Source organism: Salmo salar, chromosome 22 (assembly GCF_965601325.2).
Source record: "Salmo salar chromosome 22, fSalSal1, whole genome shotgun sequence".
NCBI classification, from domain to species: domain Eukaryota; kingdom Metazoa; phylum Chordata; class Actinopteri; order Salmoniformes; family Salmonidae; genus Salmo; species Salmo salar.
The window spans coordinates 56,700,001-56,725,603 of record NC_138312.1 but is presented as its reverse complement, the minus strand read 5'-3'; the positions used below and the strand labels follow the sequence as shown (position 1 = coordinate 56,725,603).

The 25,603-nt window shown below is 42.1% G+C and overlaps 1 protein-coding gene across 8 annotated transcripts in view; it reads right to left on the bottom strand.

Annotated features, from left to right (window-relative positions):
• dock3 (dedicator of cytokinesis 3) overlaps window positions 1-25,603 on the bottom strand; it is a 366,286-nt gene that overhangs the window by 86,067 nt on the left and 254,616 nt on the right. For all 8 annotated transcript variants that reach the window (XM_045705090.2, XM_045705092.2, XM_045705096.2 and 5 more), the window contains exons 10-12: window positions 20,646-20,727; window positions 20,229-20,289; window positions 14,676-14,823 (exon numbers count right to left, since the gene is read on the bottom strand). In XM_045705090.2, coding sequence (XP_045561046.1) covers window positions 14,676-14,823; window positions 20,229-20,289; window positions 20,646-20,727 — 291 coding nt within the window. The remainder of the gene's footprint in view (window positions 1-14,675; window positions 14,824-20,228; window positions 20,290-20,645; window positions 20,728-25,603) is intronic.

Genomic DNA, 25,603 nt, shown 5'->3' with positions numbered 1-25,603 from the left:
TGGTGTTGGTCTCCACAATTCAGAGGTTAAATGTCTACTCTTCACAGATGACCTATGCCTGCTGTCACCCACAGCACATGGCCTACAGCAGAGCCTGGACATGCTAGAGCAGTACTGCCAGACCTGGGCCCTGGCAGTAAACCCCAAAAAGACTCAAATAAAAATCCAGATCTCAGGGAATTAGACCAAAGTTCTCAATTGGTACAAAATATATAGAGTACTGCACACACAACAATTACTTAGGTTTAAAAGTAAGCTCAACTGGACACCTTAATGAGGCAGTGAATGAACTGAGAGAGAAAGCACACAGGGCATTCTACGCCATTAAAAAACAAATTCTAATTGAAATACCTATTAAAATTTGGCTAAAACTAAATGAACATGTCATTGAACCAATTGCACTTATGGCAGCGAGGTGTGGGGTCCACTTGCAAAACAAGATTTTTTTTTAACCTTTATTTAACTAGGCAAGTAAGTTAAAAACAAATTGTTATTTTCAATGACAGCCTAGGAACAGTGTGTTTACTGCCTCTTTCAGGAGCAGGACAACAGATTTGTACCTTGTCAGCTCAGGGATTTGATCTTGCAACCTTTTGGTTACTAGTCCAATGCTCTAACCGCTAGGCTACGCTGCCGCCCCATTTCACCCAATGGGATAAACACCCCATTGAATCCCTGCATGCATAGTTCTGTAAGATTCTCCGACATGTTCAGAGGAAAACTACAAATATTGCATGCAGGGCAGAATCAGGCCAACATCCACTAATCATAAAAACTAAAAAAATAGCAATTAAGTTTTGGAAACATCTAAAATACAGTGACCCACTCTCATATCATTACCAAGCCCTGCAATAACAAGAGCTGAGCAAAGAAAAGAGTCCCCTCATCCAGCTGGTCCTGGGGCTGAGTTCACAAACCTGTTCTTCTAACACACTGAAGCCTCAGGACCAGAACATCCAATCAATCAGAATAATTTTTTATTGTTTATTTCACTTTTGTGTATTATCTAATTAACTTGCATTGGCAATGTAATATATGTTTCCCTTGCTAATAAAGCCCTTTGAATTGAATTTAATTGAGAGAGAGGCAGAAAGACAGAGAGCGAAAGAGAGACATAAAGAGAGAGAGAGAAAGAGAGAGAGAGAGACAGAAAAAGAGAGAGACAGAAAGAGAGAGAGACAGAGAGATTGAGAGAGAAAGAGAGAGACAGAAAGCGAGAGAGAAACAGAGAGAGAGAGAGAGACAGAAAGAGAGAGAGAGAAAGAGAGAGTGACAGAAAAAGAGAGAGAGACAGAACAAGAGAGAGACAGAAAGAGAGACAGAAAGAGAGAGACAGAAAGAGAAACAGAGAGAGAAAGAGAGAGAGAGACGGAAAGTGAGAGAGAAACAGAAAGCGAGAGAGAGACAGAAAGAGAGAGAGACACAGAAAGAGAGAGAGAAAGAGAAAGAGATAAAACACCAAAATATATACTGCATACATGTACCATACTCACCTTACCCTCGACCCCACGATACAAAACACCACACATCACAATAACCAAAACCTCACCACTTCTACAACCCTATACCCAAAACATCTTCCCCAGCTGAACAGACAGCCCCCTCGACACACCATATCTCCTGAAACACACTTATCATTTTATACCAAATATTATACCAAATACCAAACCAAATTCCTCTCTAAGGTGCACAGAGACCATCCCATTAAATAATAGTAAAGGGTCTGTTATCCCTCCACCTTTGACCCTGTTCCTCCTTGTTAGCCAAATAGACAACTTTGCCTGAGCAAACAGAAAATTCAACACACATTTGGCCTTCTCCTTATTTGAATACCTGTACCACATTATACACATCCCAACAGTAAAACCCACCCCCAACCTGTCATACAGATATTCCAACAGAGACATTAATGGCATTATCCTGGCGCACACAGAAAACACATGAATCACAGTTTCACTCATAACACAGAAAGGACACCCCTGTCCGACTCCCAGTTCAACCCGTGCCAATCAGCTGTTAGTGGCCATGGCTCCATGTAGAACCCTCCACTGGAGGTCCCCAGACCTCCTTGGGTGTTTGTAGAGCCCCCTCCATCTTTAATTTTTATTTTATTTCACCTTTATTGAACCAGGTAAACTAGTTGAGAACAAGTTCTCATTTACAACTGCGAAATGGCCAAGATAAAGCAAAGCAGTGCGACAAAAACAACATCGCAGAGTTACACATAAACAAACGTACAGTCAATAACACAATAGAAAATCTATGTAAGTGTAGAAGAGTAGGGAGGTAAGGCAATAAATAGGCCATAGAGGTGAAATAATTACAATTTAGCATTAACACTGGAGTGATGGATGTGCAGATGATGATGTGGAAGTGGAGATACTGGGGTGCAAAAGAGCAAGAGGACAAATAACAATATGGGGATGAGGTAGTTGGGTGTTCTATTTACAGATTGGCTGTGTACAGGTGCAGTGATCGGTAAGCTGCTCTGACAGCTGATGCTTAAGGTTAGAGAGGGAGATATAAGACTCCAGCTTCAGTGATTTTTGCAATTCATTCCAGTCATTGGCAGCAGAGAACTGGAAGGAAAGGCGGCAAAAGGATGTGTTGGCTTTGGGGATGACCAGTGAAATATACCTGCTGGAGCGTGTGCTACGGGTCGGTGTTACTATGGTGACCAGTGAGCTGAGATAAGGCGGGGCTTTACCTAGCATAGACTTATAGATGACCTGGAGCCAGTGGGTTTGGCGACAAATATGTAGTGAGGGCCAGCCAACGAGAGCGTACAGGTCGCAGTGGTGGGTAGTATATGGGGATTTGGTGTCAAAACGGATGGCACTGTGATAGACTACATCCAATTTGCTGAGTAGAGTGTCGGAGGCTATTTGGTAAATGACATCGCCGAAGTCAAGGATCGGTAGGATAGTCCGTTTTACGAGGGTGTGTTTGGCAGCATGAGTGAAGGAGGATTTGTTGCGAACTAGGAAGCTAATTCTATATTTAATTTTGGATTGGAGATGCTTAATGTGAGTCTGGAAGGAGAGTTTACAGTCTAACCAGACACCTAAGTATTTGTAGTTGTCCACATATTCTAAGTCAGAACCGTCCAGAGTAGTGATGCTAGTTGGGCGGGAGGGTGCGGGCAGCAATAGGTTGAAGTGCATGCACTTGCACTAGTTGCACTAGTTGTACTTACATTTAAAAGCAGTTGGAGGCCTCGGAAGGAGTGTTGTATGGCATTGAAGCTCATTTGGATGTTTGTTAGCACAGTGTCCAAAGAAGGGCCAGAAGTATACAGAATGGTGTCGTCTGCGTAGAGGTGGATCAGAGAATCACCCGCAGTAAGAGCGACATCATTGACATATACAGAGAAAAGAGTCAGCCCGAGAATTGAACCCTGTGGCACCCCCATAGAGACTGCCAGAGGTCCGGACAACAGGCCCTCCGATTTGGCACACTGAACTCTATCTGAGAAGTAGTTGGTGAACCAGGCGAGGCAGTCATTTGAGAGCTAAGGCTATTGAGTCTGCTGATAAGAGTGCGGTGATTGACAGAGTCGAAAGCCTTGGCCAGGTCGATAAAGACGACTGCACTTTTATCGATGGCGGTTATGGTATTGTTTAGGACCTTGAGCATGGCTGAGGTGCACCCATGACCAGCTCGGAAACCAGATTGCATAGTGGAGAAGGTACGGTGGGATTCGAAATGGTCGGTGATCTGTTTATTAACTTGACTTTTGAAGATTTTAGAAAGGCAGAGCAGGATGGATATAAGACTGTAACAGTTTGGGTCTAGAGTGTCTCCCCCTTTGAAGAGGGGGATGACCGCGGCAGCTTTCCCATCTTTAGGGATCTCAGATGATACGAAAGAGAGGTTGAGGCTAGTAATAGGGGTTGCAACAATTTCGGCAGATAATTTTAGAAAGAGAGGGTCCAGATTGTCTAGCCCTGCTGATTTGTAGGGATCCAGATTTTTTGGCTCTTTCAGAACATCATCTGTCTGGATTTGGGTGAAGGAGAAGCGGGGGGGGGGGGGGGGGACTTGGGCAAGTTGCTACAGGGGGTGCTGAGATGTTGGCCGGGGTAGGGATAGCCAGGTGGAAAGCATGGCCAGCCATAGAAAAATGCTTCTTGAAATGATCAATTATCGTAGATTTATTGGTGGTGACAATGTTTACTATCTTCAGTGCAGTGGGCAGCTGGGAGGAGGTGCTCTTATTCTCCATGGACTTTACAGTGTCCAAAAACTTTTGGGAATTAGTGCTACAGTATGCACATTTCTGTTTGAAATGTTTAACTGACTGAGCATATTGGTTCCTGACTTCCGTGAAAAGTTGCACATCACGGGGGCTATTCGATGCTAATGCAGAACACCACAGGATGTTTTTGTGCTGGCCAAGGGCAGTCAAGTCTGGGGTGAACCAAGGGCTATATCTGTTCTTAGTTCTAATTTTTTTGAATGGGGCATGCTTATTTAAGATGGAGAGGAAAGCACTTTTAAAGAGCAACCAGGCATCCTCTACTGACGGGATGAGGTCAATATCCTTCCAGGATACCCGGGCCAGGTCGATTAGGTCGATTAGAAAGGAAATACCCGGGCCAGGTCGATTAGAAAGGAAAAAAAATAATAATAATAAAATGTATGAAATGTATGCATTCACTACTGTAAGTCGCTCTGGATAAGAGCATCTGCTAAATGACTAAAATGTAACGTAAATGTAAATAGTTTTAGGGTGCGTTTGACAGTGATGAGGGGTGGTCGTTTGACCGCGGACCTATTACGCACGCAGGCAATGAGGCAATGATCGCTGAGATCCTGGTTGAAGACAGCAGAGGTGTATTTAGAGGGCAAGTTGGTCAGGATGATATCTAAGAGGGTGCCCATGGTTACGGATTTAGGGTTGTACCTGGTAGGTTCCTTGATAATTTGAATGAGATTGAGGGCATCTAGCTTAGATTGTAGGATGGCCTCATCTACACCACCATCCATAACCTGACTAGACCCAGCCTCATCTACACCACCATCACTGGCATGACTAGACCCAGCCTCAGCTACACCACCATCCATAACCTGACTAGACCCAGCCTCATCTACACCACCATCACTGGCATGACTAGACCCAGCCTCATCTACACCACCATCTATAACCTGACTAGACCCAGCCTCATCTACACCACCATCACTGGCATGACTAGACCCAGCCTCATCTACACTACCATCACTGGCATGACTAGACCCAGCCTCATCTACACCACCATCTATAACCTGACTAGGCCCAGCCTAATCTATACCACCATGTATAACATGATTAGGCCCAGCCTCATCTACACCACCATCCATAACATGATTAGGCCCAGCCTCCGCTGCCTGCGTCTCATTGACCTCGATTTCAACCCACTGGCGCTTGTACCCTCACCTTGTCCACAGCCTTTATGTGGTCACACAAAGCTCTTATGCCCCAAATCCCCACTCAAAACACCGTAGACTATCTGTGCTGGCAAACCCTGCGTAGAGCCCCTCCCCATACCTACTTTAAAATGCACATTTAGCTGTTGCTCATTGTTATTCAGAAACATGAACACTTGCCTCCGGAACGAAACAACGTGCTTAAAACTCTTAAGGATCGGCCCTTTTTTTCAATTTTCGCCTAAAATGACATACCCAAATTTAACTGCCTGTAGCAAGGATATGCATTTTCTTGGTACCATTTGAAAGGTAACACTTTGAAGTTTATGGATATGTGAAAGGAATGTAGGAGAATATAACACATTAGATCTGGTAAAAGATAATACAAAGAAAATACCGACCGTTATTTTGTATTGTTTTGTACCTTCATCTTTGAAACGCAAGAGAAAGGCCATAATGTATTATTCCAGCCCAGAAGCAATTTACATGTTGACCACTAGATGGCAGCAGTGTATGTGCAAAGTGTTAGACTGATCCAATGAACCATTGCATTTCTGTTCAACATTTTGTATCAAGACTGCCCAAATGTGCTTAATTTGTTTATTAATAACTTTTCATGTTCAAAACTGTGCCCTCTCCTCAAACAATAGCATGGTATTCTTTCACTGTAAAGCTACTGTAAATTGGACAGTACAGTTAGATTAACAAGAATTTAAGCTTTCTGCCAATATCAGATATGTCTATGTCCTGGGAAATGTTCTTGTTAGTTACAACCTCATGCTAATCGCATTAGCCTACGTTAGCTCAACCGTCCCGCAGGGGACACACCAATCCTGAAGAAGTTTGAACGGCATCTGCCTGAAAACCTGCCGACAGTACACGAAAATCACTAGCAAACTTACCAAAACGACTCAGCTCTTTCCTGATTTGATCATCCGTAATAAATGGAGGAAAATTTGCGACTACCACCCTGGTCGAAGGGGTAGAAAGAGGAAAAATTGGCACCAACACAACCCTTAAAAATATTCCACTAGCAATGAGCCTCCCACCAAATTGTCTCTTTTCATGAACACAACCACAGCTTTGTTCATTCTGGAAGCGGAATGTATAAATTCAGCTCCTACCTGTTCACCGACCGCGAGCAGATCCTACTCCACCTTGACTACATTCTCAGGAACACACCTGAATCCATAACTACATTCTCAGGAACACACCTGAATCCATAACTACATTCTCAGGAACACACCTGAATCCATGCCGTATCGACAGCATTTCCTCCGCGCTAGGCTGAGAAGCCATCACGCACACCACACCTTCCAAACCCCAGGAAACTAAAACTCTGTACTCTTCTACCCTACCTAATGAAAAAACCTGTGGATACCACTAAAACAAATAGTGCATTAACCCTCCACTGTAGAAAATAAACATTTAAGAAAAGACCAAGACAGAATCAAGAAAATAAGTTAGGACAGAGCCTTCCACACCAAACACTCAAACTCCAAAAAACTCCTAGAATGCACTGAGAGAGAGAGAAACGGAGAAAGAAAGAGAGACAGAAAGACAGAGCGAGAGAGAGTGAGAGAAAGAGAGAGACAGAAAGAGACAGAGAGAGAGAGTGAGAGAAAGAGAGAGACAGAAAGAGACAGAGAGAGAGAGAAACAGAGAGAGAGACAGAAAGAGACAGAGAGAGAGAGTGAGAGAAAGAGAGAGACAGAAAGAGACACAGAGAGAGAAACAGAGAGAGAGACAGAGAGACAGAGACAGAAAGAGACAGAGAGCGAGAGTCAGAGAAAGAGACAGAGCGAGAGAGAGAAACAGAGAGAGACAGAGAGAGAGAGAGAGAGAGTCTAATTTAATTGAGATGACCCCCTGTGTATGAGGTAGGAACCCATTATTATACAGTGGTTTGGGTATTTTATCCTGCAGTGGGAACATACTGTATCTCCAACTGTTCATGTTTTCTTCATCCCATTCCATGCAGTGTTTCTAGTAATACATATGAAGTGGATAGTGGATTCTAAGCATCATATCATGTGTTATGTGTGTTATGTTAAAGGCATTATGTAAATAGTAAAACTCTGTGTCTGTTGCATGACATTTCTCTTCCACTTCCCAAGTCTTGCCTCCAGCTGCCCTGGGCACTTCTGGTATAAAATGTCACCTTACACAATGTGTGTCCCAGGAAGTTGTTCTCTTCACACTTTTCCCATCTCTGCTGTATTGTCATGTGCTTCTGGATTTGTTCTGATTGTTCCAATGACTGAGGCAGGCTGCAGAGGTGTCTTCTGCTCTATTCTGTTCTGTTCTATTCTGCTCTGTTCTATTATTTTCTTCTCTATTCTGTTATATTCTATTCTGCTCTGTTCTATTATTTTCTTCTCTATTCTGTTATATTCTATTCTACTCTGTTGTGTTCTATTCTATTCTGCTCTATTCTGTTCTATTATATTCTATTCTGCTCTGTTATATTCTATTCTGCTCTGTTATATTCTATTCTGCTCTGTTATATTCTATTCTGCTCTGTTCTGTTCTATTTTGTTATATTCTGCTCTGTTCTGTTCTATTCTGCTCTATTCTGTTCTGTTCTATTTTGTTCTATTCTGCTCTGTTCTGTTCTAGTCTGTTCTATCTTGTTCTATTCTGCTCTGTTCTGTTATATTATATTCTTCTCTATTCTGTTATATTCTATTCTGCTCTGTTCTGTTATATTATATTCTGCTCTATTATGTTCTGTTCGATTCTGCTCTGCTCTGCTCTATTCTATTCTGCTCTATTCTGTTCTGTTCTATTTTGTTCTGCTCTATTCTGTTATATTCTATTCTGTTCTCCTCTGCTCTATACTATTTATTCCAGTCTGCAGAGCTCTCCTTGTGTATCTATTCTATTCAACTCTACTGTGTTCTACTATGCTCTGTTCTATTCCATCCAGGCTGCAGACTTCTCCTTGCCTTGCCCCCACTAGAGGTCCTCTCTGTACTGAGAGCCAGTCTGCTGATGTGATGCTCATACAGTCCAGATATGTCTGCTTCTCCTGGGCTTCACTGCCATTTTATCCCTCTCTACTTGTCTGTTTTTCTGTTCTGTCCTAACTGCTGCTTGTTTTCTATCTAAAGGCTGATATAAAGGCCGTCTATGACTTACAGCACAATGACTATGGAACATTATGTTTCCGGTATGAGGGGCAACGCACTAAACATACAAAACATGACATAAATCCAAAGATTAGGCAAGGTCAACGTTTTCAAAATACTGTACTTACACGGACACCTAGCGAATTCATCCACATAACTACAGTATATTGTAACCAGCCTCCTAGCTAATTCATCCACATAGTGACAGCTACAGTATATTATAACCACCCTCCTAGCTAATTCATCCACATAGTGACAGCTACAGTATATTATAACCAGCCTCCTAGCTAATTCATCCACATAGTGACAGCTACAGTATATTATAACCAGCCTCCTAGCTAATTCATCCACATAGTGACAGCTACAGTATATTATAACCAGCCTCCTAGCTAATTCATCCACATAGTGACAGCTACAGTATATTATAACCAGCCTCCTAGCTAATTCATCCACATAGCATCATGATCTGTCACTGTCCAATACTACTGCAGTATTCAGCATCATTATCTGTCACTGTCCAATACTACTGCAGTATTCAGCATCATTATCTGTCACTGTCCAAGACCACTACAGTATACAGCATCATTATCTGTCACTGTCCAATACTACTGCAGTATTCAGCTTCACTATCTGTCACTGTCCAAGACTACTGCAGTATTCAGCATCATTATCTGTCACTGTCCAATACTACTGCAGTATTCAGCATCATTACCTGTCACTGTCCAAAACTACTGTCTGTCTCTGTCTGCCTGCCTGTCTGCCTGTCTGCCTGTCTGCCTGCCTGTCTGTTTGCCTGTCTGCCTGTCTGCCTGTCTGCCTGTCTGCCTGTCTGTCTGTTTGCCTGTCTGCCTGTCTGCCTGTTTGCCTGTCTGCCTGTCTGTCTGTTTGCCTGTCTGCCTGTCTGCCTGTCTGCCTGTCTGCCTGTCTCTGTCTGTCTGTTTCTAGCTGGTCTTTAGTTCCCTTTCTTCCCATACCTCATCAACACATGCACACACACACCACACACACACACACGCACGCGCACGCACGCGCACGCACGCGCACGCACGCGCACGCACGCGCACGCACACGCACACACACACACACACACACACACACACACACGCACGCACACGCACACGCACACGCACACGGCCACGGCCACGGCCACTCTTCTCCATGACCTCAATGATATGGATATGTCCCACTAAGAGCCCTGGGCTGGTGAGGTGTATGTGCTACACAGCACTCTGGGAAGGATCACTTACACCTTATTGGAAAGCAGCAGAGTGGATAAAAGTGTGAACGATGGCAATGGGTCAGTGTGTGGGTGTGTGTGTGTGTGTGTGTGTGTGTGTGTGTGTGTGTGTGTGTGTGTGTGTGTGTGTGTGTGTGTGTGTGTGTGTGCGCATTCTGGTGTAACAGGAAGCTGGTGTGATGTTGATGATGAGGGGCTTTCCTGCGTGGCCAAATACAGGGGGAGGTGCTTATTGTGGAAGTGGGCTGTTCATTGGACGGCTACATGGATCAGACCTTTACCAGCCCCTCGTGGCAAGCTAGGACAGCCTGAAATGGAGGTGCTAGCTGGTGGTGCTGATATTGGTCAGTCTCTGTCACGTACCCAGGATTGCAGTGCTTTGCCTCCAGATTGTGGGCCTGATAAAAAGTAGAACAACACTGTTGACTAGGCAGTGCTCTGTATCAGCTGTCGTAGGCAGCCTTGCTGTTTGTAGATGGAGCTGCTTTATGTACCCTTGAGTAACCATGCATAAAAGGAACCTTTGAAATGTTTTGATCCTTTTTAAATTTATCCAAGGATCTCCAAGGATACCTCATCCTAATACCCTGACAGTACAGAGCCTGTCTCCAAGGATCTCCAAGGTTACCTCATCCTAATACCCAGAAAGCACAGGGGCCCATATCCAAGGATCTCCAAGGTTACCTCATCCTAATACCCAGACAGCACAGGGGCCCGTATCCAAGGATCTCCAAGGATATCTCATCCTAATACCCAGCCAATATCCACTGCCTCCTGAGAGAATCTCCTTATCTAAACAAGACACCCACCACAGAGACAACATCCACCTGTGTTCTGACCAATAAAACATCTGGGCTCATCCAAATACCCAGCAAGAAGACAAGTCTCGTCAACAATGTACAACCTGACATTTGATAATCAGAGAGAGAGAAAAGAAACACAGAGAGAGAGAGAGAGAGAGAGAGAGACAGACAGAAAGAGAGAGAGAGACTAATTTAATTGAGATGACCGAAATGACAGAAAGAGAGAGGGAAAAAAGAGAGAGGGGAGGAGAGAGAAATACCAAGAGGGAAATAAAAAGAGAGCGAGATAGAAATTGAGATCGAGAGAGAGATAGAGAGAGAGAGAGGACGTGAGAGAGCACATGGGAGAGAGAGCGCGAGAGAAAGCGAGAGCAAGAGAGAGAGACTGTGATACCTCTCATCTGACTGCCACAGAACCACAGTAACTACAGTCCAGAACTCCCTCCAGTCCATTTCAGCTGATTAGCTCCTAGCCAGCATAATCACTTCACTGCCACCCCCTGCTCTGATCCAATCCCCTTTGGTGCCAATGGTAACAAAATATTCAACCTGTTCTGGTCTCCTCTGTTCTGCCTCACTACACTGAAAGACGAGGGAAGTCTCTGCCATTCTCCACAGGGCTATGATGTTGAATATGAGGGCATTTCTTCAAGGATTGACTGTCATATTTGTTTTAAAACCGTCTAAACCGTTAAAACGTCTAAACCAGAACTTTAGACAACATCTTGAGTTGAAGTCGGAAGTTTACATACATACACTTAGGATGGAGTCATTAAATCTCGTTTTTCAACCACTCCACACATGTCTTGTTAATAAACTATAGTGTTGGCAAGTCTGTTAGGACATCTACTTTGTGTATGACACAGGTAATTTTTTTTTTTTTTTTTAATTTTTCCAACAATTGTTTACAGAAAGATTATTTCACTTGTAATTCACTGTTTCACAATTCCAGTGGGTCAGAAGTTTACATACACTAAGTTGACTGTGCCTTTAAACAGCTTGGACAATTCCAGAAAATGATGTCATGGCTTTAGAAGCTTCTGATAGGCTTATTGACATCATTTGAGTCAATTGGAGGTGTACCTGTGGATGTACTTCAAGGACTACTTTCAAACTCAGTGCTTCTTTGCTTGACATCATGGGAAAATCAAAAGAAATCAGCCAAGACATCAGAAAAAAAATTGTTGACCTCCATAAGTCTGGTTCATCCTGGGGAGCAATTTCCAAATGCCTGAAGGTACCACGTTCATCTGTACAAACAATAGTACGCAAGTATAAACACCATGGGACCACGCAGCTGTCATACCGCTCAGGAAGGAGACGCGTTCTGTTTCCTAGAGATGAACGTACTTTGGTGCGAAAAGTGCAAATCAATCCCAGAACAACAGCAAAGGACCTTGTGAAGATGCTGTAAGAAACAGGTACAAAAGTATCTATAACCACAGTAAAATGAGTCCTATATCGACATAACCTGAAAGGCCGCTCAGCAAGGAAAAAGCCAGTGCTCCAAAACCACCATAAAAAAAGCCAGACTACAGTTTGCAACTGCACATGGGGACAAAGATCGTACTTTTTGTAGAAATGTCCTCAGGTCTGATGTAACAAAAATAGAACTGTTTTAACATAATGACCATCGTGATGTTTGGAAGAAAAAGGGGGAGGCTTGCAAGCCGAAGAACACCATCCCAACCGTGAAGCACGGGGGTGGCAGCATCATGTTGTGGGGGTGCTTTGCTGCAGGAGGGACTGCTGCACTTCACAAAATAGATGGCATCATGAGGTGGGACAATTATGTGGATATATTGAAGCAACATCTCAAGACATCAGTCAGGAAGTTAAAGCTTGGTCGCAAATGGGTCTTCCAAATGGACAATGACCCCAAGCATACTTCCAAAGTTGTGGCAAAATGGCTTAAGAACAACAAAGTCAAGGTATTGGAGTGGCCATCACAAAGCCCTGACCTCAATCCTATTGTCACGTCCTGACCAGTTAAGGGTTATTTGTTATTGTAGTTTGGTCAGGACGTGGCAGAGGGTATTTGTTTTATGTGGTTCGGGGTGGTGTTTTTGGTAGAAGGGTATTTGATTTATGTATTCCGGGGGTTTTGGGCACTGTTCCTTGTTTATGTATTTCTATGTTTAGTCTAGTGAGTTGTATTTCTATGTTTAGGTTGATGGGGGGTTGGACTCTCAATTGGAGGCAGGTGCTTTCTCGTTGCCTCTGATTGAGAGTCCTATATATGGGTAATTGTTTGGTTTAGTGTTTGTGGGAGATTGTCTCTTGTTTTGCGTGTGTGAGCCTTACAAGACTGGTTGGTTGTTTGTGCGTTTTTCCGTGTTTATTATTTTGGTGTTCACTTTATTTCATAAATAAATATCAAGATGAGCATCTACATCCCTGCTGCGTTTTGGTCCTCCTTTCCCGACGACAACTGTGACACCTATAGAACATTTGTGGGCAGAACTGAAAAAGCGTGTGTGAGCAAGGAGGCCTACAAACCTGACTCAGTTACACCAGCTCTGTCAGGAGGAATGGGCCAAAATTCACCCAACTTATTGTGGGAAGCTTGTGGAAGGCTACCCGAAACGTTTGACCCAAGTTAAACAATTTAAAGGCAATGCTACCAAATACTAATTGAGTGTATGTAAACTTCTGACCCACTGGGAATGTGATGAAATAAATAAAAGCTGAAATAAATCACTCTCTCTACTATTATTCTGACATTTCACATTCCTAAAATAAAAGTGGTGATCCTGACTGACCTAAGACAGGGAATTTCTACTAGGATTAAATGTCAGGAATTGTGAAAAACGGAGTTGAAATATATTTGGCTGAGGTGTATGTAAACTTCCGACTTCAACTGTAGTTAAAAAATACAGTAGATACATGTTTTGAACATCTCTGCTTAAATTAGAGTTAAATCAATCAATTATTAAATCAATCAATACCTCAATCAATCAACAGATCAAACAATTGTATCAATAAGCTAGGCGTATGTCCCACGTCACTACTTCACAGGAGAGGCATTTGATTGGCTGAGATAATGGATGGGCTGGACATGATGAGTTTGATGAGTTTGATGAGTTTGGATTGGTCTGTCATGTAGCATGCTTCCGTCTATAAACGTGAGCAGCTCACTATGTGTTGATAGTCCTTTCTCCCGCACTGTTTTTGAAAGATATAACATTAGCCATCAAGGGTGTAGACAAAGAAGAGCTCTCCAGTAGATGTATCAAAACATTCAAGGGCTATTTTCTCCAAAGTGGGGTTTACAAGTTTATCAACTTTCAAAGCCGAATGCCTTTCTCATTGTTCCTCAACTATAGTGTATTATATACCATTTTCTGGGTCTGAGTCTCTACTTTTATCCAATGTAAAAAACACAATTTCAAATTTTGCTACATAAAATCGAATCAAGGCGGTCGGTTACATATAACACTACGTATATCAACATTTATTACAGCGTGCTTACATAACCTTAACGCTTAACAGTCGAGTTAAATTTCACTTGTGGAAAATTAGTAAGGAGAATGAAACATTAACAGCAAGCAGTTCCATAGCTAGTGTTTCTTCAATTCTGACTTCATCAGCATTCAACTTCTGCTTCATTTCCATAGTAAACACATTAGACTGTGTGATGGGGGAAAACATAAGGGCCTAATGAGCCCAACAGAGCAAGACATAACCATTTCTGTTGTGATTGTATTTTTACAAAGACAAAAACCTTACAAATGCACATTCTCCTCAAAACAAATGCAACAATTTTGGTTTAACATAGGGCATAATCGCTTTACAATGTTAACACGTTGATTTCTCTATGACCAGAAGGAGTTCATCATTAGTTGTTCATTGCTGATGGGGAATATTGTGTCGGCTATCAGTATTACAAGGGTTTCTTTCCTATTCTAATATATCTGAGTCTAATGGTGGATGGCTATCAGGATGTGACTGGAGTCTGTTTAAAAGACAATACTGGCTATATAGATATATATACAGCATGCACAATGTGTGTGTGTGTCCGAATATGTGTGTGTGTGTCTGTGTATGCATATTGTATGTTCATGTGTGCGTGCAAGTATGTGTGTGTATGCTACTCACGTGTAGACTTTGAGAACAAAGTCCTTCTCCTCCTTTAGTTCTGAGATGGTCTGTAGTACATCACTCATGGCCAGCACCGCGCAGCCGTACGGCCTTCTGTACTGGACGTGAGGAGGACCCTTCTTAGAGTCATTCAGCAGCATCCGACCTGCACGCACGCACACACGCACGCACACACGCACGCACACACGCTCGCACACACACACACGCACACACACACACACACACACACACGAGAGAGCGAGAGAGAGAGAGACCTTATCACAATCACATCATACCATACCATGACAAGCATGATACACTCACATGTAAACAACCCTGTGTGAATATGCTAGCTGTGAAACAATGTAGCTAGACAAACAAACATGACTATGCCTATCCGTGTGTGTATACCATGGATAGTCCTGTCTGAAGGTGTGTGTATACCATGGATAGTCCTGTCTGAAGGTGTGTGTATACCATGGATAGTCCTGTCTGAAGGTGTGTGTATGACATGGATAGTCCTGTCTGAAGGTGTGTATATATCATGGATAGTCCTGTCTGAAGGTGTGTGTATAACATGGATAGTCCTGTCTGAAGGTGTGTGTATACCATGGATAGTCCTGTCTGAAGGTGTGTATATACCATGGATAGTCCTGTCTGAAGGTGTGTGTATGACATGGATAGTCCTGTCTGAAGGTGTGTATATATCATGGATAGTCCTGTCTGAAGGTGTGTGTATAACATAGATAGTCCTGTCTGAAGGTGTGTGTATACCATGGATAGTCCTGTCTGAAGGTGTGTATATACCATGGATAGTCCTGTCTGAAGGTGTGTGTATAACATGGATAGTCCTGTCTGAAGGTGTGTATATACCATGGATAGTCCTGTCTGAAGGTGTGTGTATACCATGGATAGTCCTGTCTGAAGGTGTGTGTATACCATGGATAGTCCTGTCTGAAGGTGTGTGTATACCATGGATAGTCCTGTCTGAAGGTGTGTGTATACCATGGATAGTCCTGTCTGAAGGTGTGTGTATACCATGGATAGTCCTGTCTGAAGGTGTGTATATACCATGGATAGTTCTGTCTGAAGGTGTGTATACCATGGATAGTCCTGTCTGAAGGTGTGTGTATACCATGGATAGTCCTGTCTGAAGGTGTGTGTATACCATGGATAGTCCTGTCTGAAGGTGTGTGTATACCATGGATAGTCCTGTCTGAAGGTGTGTGTATACCATGGATAGTCCTGTCTGAAGGTGTGTATACCATGGATAGTCCTGTCTGAAGGTGTGTATACCATGGATAGTCCTGTCTGAAGGTGTGAAGGGGAACACAGAACACACAGCAGTGGCAACATTTGATCTGTGGTCACCGCAGTCTGTCTGTCTGTCTGTCTGTCTGTCTGTCTGTCTGTCTGTCTGTCTGTCTGTCTGTCTGTCTGTCTGTCTGTCTGTCTGTCTGTCTGTCTGTCTGTCTGTCCTGTCTGTCTGTCTGTCATAGCCTAAACGTCACCTGGAGCTGAGCAGACAGTAGCGGAAAAACTTTGTGAGATTCTGAGAGTAGCCCGACACAGGAACTACAGATACTGGATGTTAATTTCATCAACCTGTTGTCTCAGGAGTTTTCCTGCACAACAGGAAATGCAAACTTGTAGCGATGTTTAAAAAGTAGCGCTGAGCGATTAACCAAAATTAAACAACTAATTGACCGAAGTCAGTTCAATTATTTGAATTCCATTTTATAGTTTTTTTTAAATGCACGATAAAGAGGGATAGAAAGCAGATGCTTCGCAAGGTATAAAATACATGATCTAAGTGATTGATATTGGTATTCAGCTGTCATAACATTATGTCTTATTTACATTGAAGAAGTACTAAAATAGTGATTCTGTCAGACAGCATAGGCAGCAGCTCTGTAGAGATGAGATGAGGACTTGGAATGAAATAATAACGTCATCAAAGGACTGGCTAATAAGTCTGGCTGAACATCTGACTGGCTGACTTACTGCAAATTGAGAAACGATGAGACTAAACTCAACAAAAAGAAGAAACTTTGGAGTATTTTAAATGAAATTATGGGCAGAAAGACAAATTCGAATCAGATGGCTTATTCATCACAAACCATTTGATGTGACCAATTATTTTGAGGATTACTTCATTGGCAAAGTGGGCAAATTTAGGCAGGAAATTCCAACAACGAACAGTGAGCCATCATACTCATGCATAAAAAAAAATTATGAAAGAAAAGCATTGTAAATTTGAATTTTGTAAAGTTAGTGTGGGAGAGTTGAAAAAAATGATTGTTATCTATCAATAATGACATTCCTCCTGGCATTGACAACCTAGATGGAAAGCTACTGAGGATGGTAGCTGACTCTATAGCCACTCCTATCTGTCATATCTTTCATCTGAGTCTAGAGGAAAGTCAATTACTCGTTCTAACAGCAGACCTATCAGCCTGCCGCCAGCTCTTAGCAAACTGTTGAAAAAAACGGTGTTTGACCAAATACAATGCTATTTTTCTATAAACAAATTAACAACAGACTTTCAGCATGCTTATAGAGAAGGGCACTCACAATGTACTGCACTGACACAAATTACTGAAAATTGGTTGAAAGAAATTGATAATAAGAAGATTGTGGGAGCTGTACTGTTAGATTTCAGTGCAGCCTTTGATATTGTTGACCATGTGTGCTTAGTGTCGTTATCCTGTTGGAACGAGAACCTTTGCCATAGTCTGAGGTCCTGAGCACTCTGGAGCAGGTTGTCATCAAGGATCTCTCTGTACTTTGCTCTGTTCATCTTTGCCTCAATCTTGACTAGTCTCCCAGTCCCTTCCACTGAAAAACATCCCCACAGCATGATGCTGCCACCACCACGCTTCACTGTAGGGATGGTGCCAGGTTTCCTCCAGACGTGACACTTGGTAGTCAGGAGTTCAGTCTTGGTTTCATCAGACCAGAGAATCTTGTTTCTCATGGTCTGAGAGTCTTTAGGTGCCTTTTGGCAAACTCCAAGCAGGCTGTCATGTGCCTTTTACTGAGGAGTGGCTTCCGTCTGGCCAATCTACCATAAAGGCCTGATTGGTGAAGTGCTGCAGAGATGTTTGTCCTTCTGGAAGGTTCTCCCATCTCCACAGAGGATCTCTGGAGCTCTGTCAGAGTGACAATCGAGTTCTTGGTCACCTTCCTGACCAAGGCCCTTCTCAGCCGATTGCTCAGTTTGCCCGGGTGGCCAGCTCCAGGAAGAGTCTTGGTGGTTCCAAACTTCTATTTAAGAATGATGGAGGCCACCGTGTTCTTGGGGACCTTTAATGCTACAGATATTTTTTGGTACCCTTCCTCAGATCTGTGCCTCGACACAATCCTGTCTCTGAGCTCTACGGACAATTCCTTCGACCTCGTGGCTTGGTTTTTTCTCTGAAACCTGTTTTTGCTTTGTCATTATGGGTTATTGTGTGTAGATTGCTGAGGATTTTTTAAATCCATTTTAGAATAAGGCTTTAACGTAACAAAACGTGGAAAAAGTCAAGGGGTCTGAATACTTTCCAAGGCATTGTATAGATCCAATGGTTGTAAAAATGGAGAGAGGTCTGTCTGTAATAAAAAACATTCTCTGCTTTATTGACACCACACTCCAAAAAGAAAGTCCTGCAGGCTCTAGTTTTATCTTATCTTGATTATTGTCCGGTCATGTGGTCAAGTGCTGCAAAGAAGGACCTAGTTAAGCTGCAGCTGGCCCAGAACAGAGCCACACGTCTCCCTCTTCATTGCAATCAGAGGGCTAATATTAATTCTATGCATGTCAGTCTCTCTTGATAAGAGTTGAAGAGAGACTGACTGTGTCAGTTCTTGTTTTTAGAAGAAACATTAATGTTTTAATGTAAACATTAATGTTTAACTTTATTGTGCTGGAAAATCAAAATTGTTTGCATAGTCAACTTACACACAGCACTGACACACACACTTACCCCACCAGACATGCCAGCAGTGGTCTTTTCACAGTCCCCAAGTCCAGAACAAATTCAAGGAAACGTACAGTATTATACAGAGCCATGAGTGCATGGAATTCCCTTCCATCTTATATAGCGCAGGTGAACAAGAAACGTGGTTTAAAAAAATAAAATAATGTAACACCTCACAACGCCTCTCCCCCATGTGACCTACTTGTTGTGTGTATGTACTGACATGTGACCTACTGGTTGTGTGTATGTACTGACATGTGACCTACTGGTTGTGTGTATGTACTGACATGTGACCTATTGGTTGTGTGTATGTACTGACATGTGACCTACTTGTTGTGTGTATGTACTGACATGTGACCTACTTGTTGTGTGTATGTACTGACATGTGACCTACTGGTTGTGTGTATGTACTGACATGTGACCTACTTGTTGTGTGTATGTACTGACATGTAACCTATTGGTTGTGTGTATGTACTGACATGTGACCTACTTGTTGTGTGTTTGTACCGACATGTGTAACTGATAGATGTACACACTACATGTTAATGTTTTTAAATGTCTGTAAATTGTAGCCTTTTGTCTGTAATGTCTTTTTCCTTATGTATCGGACCCCAATAAGTCTAGTGGTCGCCATTGGTGTGTGCTAAATGGGGATCCTAATAAATCAAATCAAACAAATATTGTATAAACACAGCTGAAATATTTGATTAAAGTAATGTGAATAAATGATGGTTAATAAGTGATGAGCAGTAATGGACAGTCACTACCATCATGGGACTTGTATTAATTGTTTTACTCTGTGTAGCTACAGCATTCAACCCACATAATGTCATAGTGCAAATATAATTGTAAAAAAGCGTGATTGATTTCCTTAATAATCGAACCGAAACCGAACCGACCTCAAAAAATACTAATCGCTCAGCACTATTATAAAAGCTTCTGAAGTTTGTAATTTCCATTTTGAAATGTCAGAATTGATTTGCCCTAACAAAAAAATATATCGACCCTTACAAAAAACATCCATTAATTATAATCCAAATAATAATTAACATTTCCTGTTGCTGCAGGATCATTTTTCTACTGTGAGAAACTGGGTCAAATTAAGATTCGGCATCTGTAGATCTGTAAAACAAACAGCTAGAGGAAGAACAGTACTAAGATACTGGAGTTTTTTTTTACTTAATAGAGGAAGAGAATCAATGAGACGGATTACTCCGAATGCTTTGTATAAAACATTGAATTTACAGGTAGATGTAGGACTAGAAAACGTATGATAGAGGGAGAAAAAGAGCCTTTAGAACCAGCCAGAGAGATGACAAAGTGCATGCAGAGTTACACACACTTGAGATGCTGAGGACACAGCAGGTGACCCGAGCCCATTTCCTCAAATTAAGAAAGACAAACAGCGTACTGCTTTACTGTCTCTGTGTTCTGCTTCACTGAGACCAAATTAGATTATTTCTGTGTCCCAACATGGCACCTTGTTCCTTACAGTATAAAGTGCACTACTTTTGACCAAGGCCCATGGGGCTCAAAATGTATGCACTACATTGGGAATATGGTGCCATTTGGGACACGACGATTGAACATCCGAGAAAGAGTGGCTTACCGGTTCTGATGATTTGTGAAACAATATACAGGTCCCGCTTCATGTCCTTATTACTTAAATCCTGCAGAGTAAAGAGGTTAAAACATTACTTAGTGATGTCAGAGATGATAAAGGAAAGAGGTTTTAACATATTAGTTGGTGATGTCAGAGATGATAAACCCCATTACCATTATGTGAACAATTGTTTGATGATCATAAAAATGTGTGTGTTTGTTTATATGTACAGCTCACCGCGTGTGTGTGTTTGTGTGTTTGTGTGTGTGTTTTTATGTACAGGTTACTGCACGTGTGTGTGTGCGCGTGTGCGTGTGCGTGTGTGTGTGTGTGTGTGTGTGTGTGTGTGTGTGTGTGTGTGTGTGTGTGTGTGTGTGTGTGTGAGTGCGTGCGTGCGTTTGTTTGAATATATGGACAGCTTACCGTGAACAGAGCACACAAACGATCAACCTTGTCTGTGTTCTTGGGACCTTCATTCTTGTTCAGTCTCACCATAAATTTTTCACTGAAATGACAAACAGAGACACTGAAATGGTGCACTGTTAACTGGGACACAAGACTGACAGTATTATAAACAAATGCATCGCAAAATAAAGACCGAGACCATCTAAAGAAAACAGTATATTATTATTACATTATATATTCAGCTTTTTGATTACAATGAATTATTCAATACATTAAAAAAATTCATGAGCCCAAATGTATACATTTTATACGCAAATACTATATGTAATGTCTGAAACACACACACACACACACACACACACACACACACACACACACACACACACACACACACACACACACACACACACACACACACACACACACACACACACACACACTCTGCATGCAACAGTCAGAGGGGGGTAGGATGCTGGGCTTCAACGATCAGAACATATTTCTTTTTTTTCCTTCTTATTAATATTGTGTCCGATGGCCGCATGCTGCGGCTCCTCATGACTCACAGAAAGCGAAGACAGCCCATCTAAAATAAGACGACACCCATGAGGTACTGTCTTTACACACCAGATACCGTCTGTTCGGTCCAGTAAGGACAAAACATCAGCACAATATAAATGTCGCCAAATGGGTAGTTATTAATCTACAAGCCAACAGCAAGCTACTAGCCTATCTATTAATCTGCACACCAACAGCAAGCTACTAGCCTATCTATTAATCTGCACACCAACAGCAAGCTACTAGCCTATCTATTAATCTGCACACCAACAGCAAGCAACTAGCCTATCTATTAATCTGCACACCAACAGCAAGCAACTAGCCTATCTATTAATCTGCACACCAACAGCAAGCAACTAGCCTATCTAGTAATCTGCACACCAACAGCAAGCTACTAACCTATCTATGAATCTGCACACCAACAGCAAGCTTCTAGATTATCTATTCATCTGCACACCAACAGCAAGCTACTAGATTATCTATTAATCTCCACACCAACAGCAAGCTACTAGATTATCTATTAATCTGCACACCAACAGCAAGCTACTAGATGATCTATTATATCCTATTTATTTATTCTCCAGGAGAAACTTGAATCATCCATCGCCTGCTACCATGCTATGTTTGTGTGCTCCACGGGGCACCATTAATCACAGCAGGATAAATTGCATGTTGTCTCATGAGAGAAAATTCATTTAAGGGCCAGCTGTGCAGCCCAGTTCTGACCCAATTGCAATTTTTAGAGGTCCCTCTTTGTGGCACCTGACCACACAACTGAACAGTAGTCCAGGTGTGACAAAACTAGGGCTTATGGGACCTGCCTTGTTGATAGCGTTGATAACAAGGCAGAGTAGCGCTTTATTATGGACAGACTTCTCCCCATCTTAGCTTCTGTTGCATCAACATGTTTTGACCATGACAGTTTACAATCCAAGGTTACTCCAAGCAGTTTAGTCACCTCAACTTGCTCAATTTCCACATTATTTATTACAAGATTTAGTTGAGGTTTAGGGTTTAGTGAATGATTTGTCCCAAATACAATGCTTTTAGTTTTTGAAATATTTAGGACTAATTTATTCCTTGCCACACAATCTGAAACTCACTGCAGCTCTTTGTTAACCTGTTATGGCTAGGGGGCAGTATTTTCACGGCTGGATAAAAAACATACCCGATTTAATCTGGTTACCACTCCTACCCAGTAACTAGAATATGCATATACTTATTACATATGGATAGAAAACACTCCAAAGTTTCTAAAACTGTTTGAATGGTGTCTGTGAGTATAACAGAACTCATTTGGCAGGCAAAAACCTGACAAGGTTTCAGGCAGGAAGTGGCCTGTCTGACAAGGTGTCGTTCTTCTTGTCTCTGTTTATTGAAGAGTGAGGATCTTAGCTGTCCCGTGACACTTCCTACGGCTGCCATAGGGTCTCAGAAGGCGGTAAAAAGCTGAATCGTGGCTTTGCAGGCTCTGGCTGAAAAAAAGTAGCGCGTTTGGGTAGTGGCTGGTTACAGTACTGTGAGACTCAGGCTCGTGCCCGCGTCGACCGAAAGCTTTGTTTACTTTCCTCAGTTTAGCTAAAAGGAGATTCCCGGTCGGAATATTATCGCTTTTTTACGAGAAAAATTGCATAAAAATGGATTTTAAACAGCGGTTGACATGCTTCGAAGTACGGTAATGGAATATTTAGATTTTTTTTGTCACGAATTGCGCCATGCGCGCGACCCTGATTTACCATTTCAGATAGTGTCTGGGACGCACGAACAAAACGCCGCTATTTGGATATAACGATGGATTATTTTGGACCAAACCAACATTTGTTATTGAAGTAGCAGTCCTGGGAGTGCATTCTGACGAAGACAACAAAAGGTAATGAAACTTTTATAATAGTAAATATGATTATGGTGAGTGCTAAACTTGCCGGGTGTCTAAATAGCGAGCCCGTGATGCCTGGGCTATGTACTTAGAATATTGCAAAATGTGCTTTCACCAAAAAGCTATTTTAAAATCGGACATATCGAGTGCATAGAGGAGGTCTGTATCTATAATTCTTAAAATAATTGTTATGCTTTTTGTGAACGTTTATCGTGAGTAATTTAGTAAAATGTTAGCGAATTCCCCGGAAGTTTGCGGGGGGTATGCTAGTTCTGAACGTCACATGCTAATGTAAAAAGCTGGTTTTTGATATAAATATGAACTTGATTGAACAAAACATGCATGTATTGTATAACATAATGTCCTAGGGTTGTCATCTGATGAAGATCATCAAAGGTGAGTGCTGCATTTAGCTGTCTTCTGGGTTTTGGTGACATTATATGCTGGCTTGAAAAATGGGTGTCTGATTATTTCTGGCTTGGTACTCTGCTGACATAATCTAATGTTTTGCTTTCGTTGTAAAGCCTTTTTGAAATCGGACAGTGTGGTTAGATTAACGAGAGTCTTGTCTTTAAATGGCTGTAAAATAGTCATATGTTTGAGAAATTGAAGTAATAGGATTTTTAAGGTTTTGAAAATCGCGCCACAGGCTGGCAGTGGCTGTTACGTAGGTGGGACGAATTCGTCCCGCCTAGCCTAGAGAGGTTAACCTCTTACATCTAGACGTTCCGCTAGCGGAACACCTGCTCCAATATCCAATGATGGGCGTGGCGCGAAATACAAACTCCTCTAAAATACAAAAACTTCCATTTTTCAAACATATGACTATTTCACAGCATTTTAAAGATAAGACTCTCCTTTAAGGGCTGCAGTCATTTCAGTCGCTATAGTAGCTGACATGTATAGTGTTGAGTCATCCGCATACATAGACATTACTCAAAGCCAGTGACATGTCGTTAGTAAAGATTTTAAAAAGAAATGGGCCTAGACAGCTGCCCTGGGGAATTCCTGATTCTACCTGGATTATGTTGGAGAGTCTTCCATTAAAGAACACCCTCTGTGTTCTGTTAGACAGGTAACTTTTTATCCACAATATAGCAGGGGGTGTAAAGCCATAACACATACGTTTTTCCAGCAGCAGACTATGATCGATAATGTCAAAAGCCGTACTGAAGTCAAAACAAAACAGCCTCCACAATCTTTTCATCATCGATTTCTCTCAGCCAATCATCAGTCATTTGTGTAAGTGCCATGCTTGTTGAATGTCCTTCCGTATAAGTGTTCTGTAAGCCTGTTGCCAATTTGTTTACAGTAAGAAATTGTTCAAAAGAACAGCTGCTTTTTCTCTAACAATTGCTCTAGGTCAGTGGAGGCTAATGAAGGGAGGACAGCTCACAATAATGTTTGGAACAGAGTGAATGGAATGGCATTAAACACGTATTTGTTGTATTTGAAACCATTCCACTCATTCTGCCCCAGCTATTATCATAAGCCCCCCCCCAATTAAGGTGGCACCAACCTCCTGTGCTCTAAGTGCAAGACATAACTGCCCATAGGGCGGCGCACAATTGGCCCAGTGTCGTCCGGGTTTGGCCGGTGTAGGCCGTCATTGTTAATAAGAATTTGTTGACTTGCCTAGTTAAATAAAGGTTAGATAAAACAAATAATATATATATATATATTTTAATAACATACTTAGTTTGAAGTTGAACTAACGCTCTGGGGTAAGCTAGCTATAGTATGCAGGTGTTTAGCCAGGCTGATAAATGGAAGTAGTTTCAAGTCCTCTAAGGTAGCTAGATATTTATATTCTAACACACACAAACCCAAGGAGAATCTATCGTCCCTGGGGAGTGAGAGCTGTGGGGAACACGATACCGAGTCCGAGTCCCTGCACCTGCACTCTGAAAGCAGACTGTAGGCGGGCCGTCTTTGATGAATGGTGCTGTAGTGTGTGGGTTTGAGATGTGCGTCCAAAATGGCCCCCTATTACCTAGTCCACTTATTTGGATCAGAGCGCCTGTGGGGGGGATTTATAGGGAATAACGGGCCATTTCAGATGTACACCCCAAACCACACAGCATTGCACATTCATCAAAGATGGCTGCCTGCTAAAGTCTGCTTTCAGACGCTCTTAAATGTCTTCCTCAGGGGAGTGATATGAGGATACCCACCACTCAGCACTCAGCTAAAAGGAGACTTTAGTTAAGAGACTATTGAAACAATACAGGATCAAACAATACAGAAATATTAGATACATACAGTATTTAAACATGTTCAGTTTGGAAAATGGGTAACATCCAGGCTTGATGCCATAATCAAGATATTATTTCCATTACACATTGTTTGTTTGCACAGAAAACGCAGATAGGTTTCTGAATGTGTCTTTACCCAATCACGTGTCAAGTTGCAGTGAGTTGTGCACAGTGACCTGGAGAACAGTGATATTTATGGAGTCTGGGTTCAACGGAGACAATGTTTTAATAAAAACGGAGATGTTTGTTGGACGCTAATAAAATCTGAGTTTACAATGAAATTATACCTG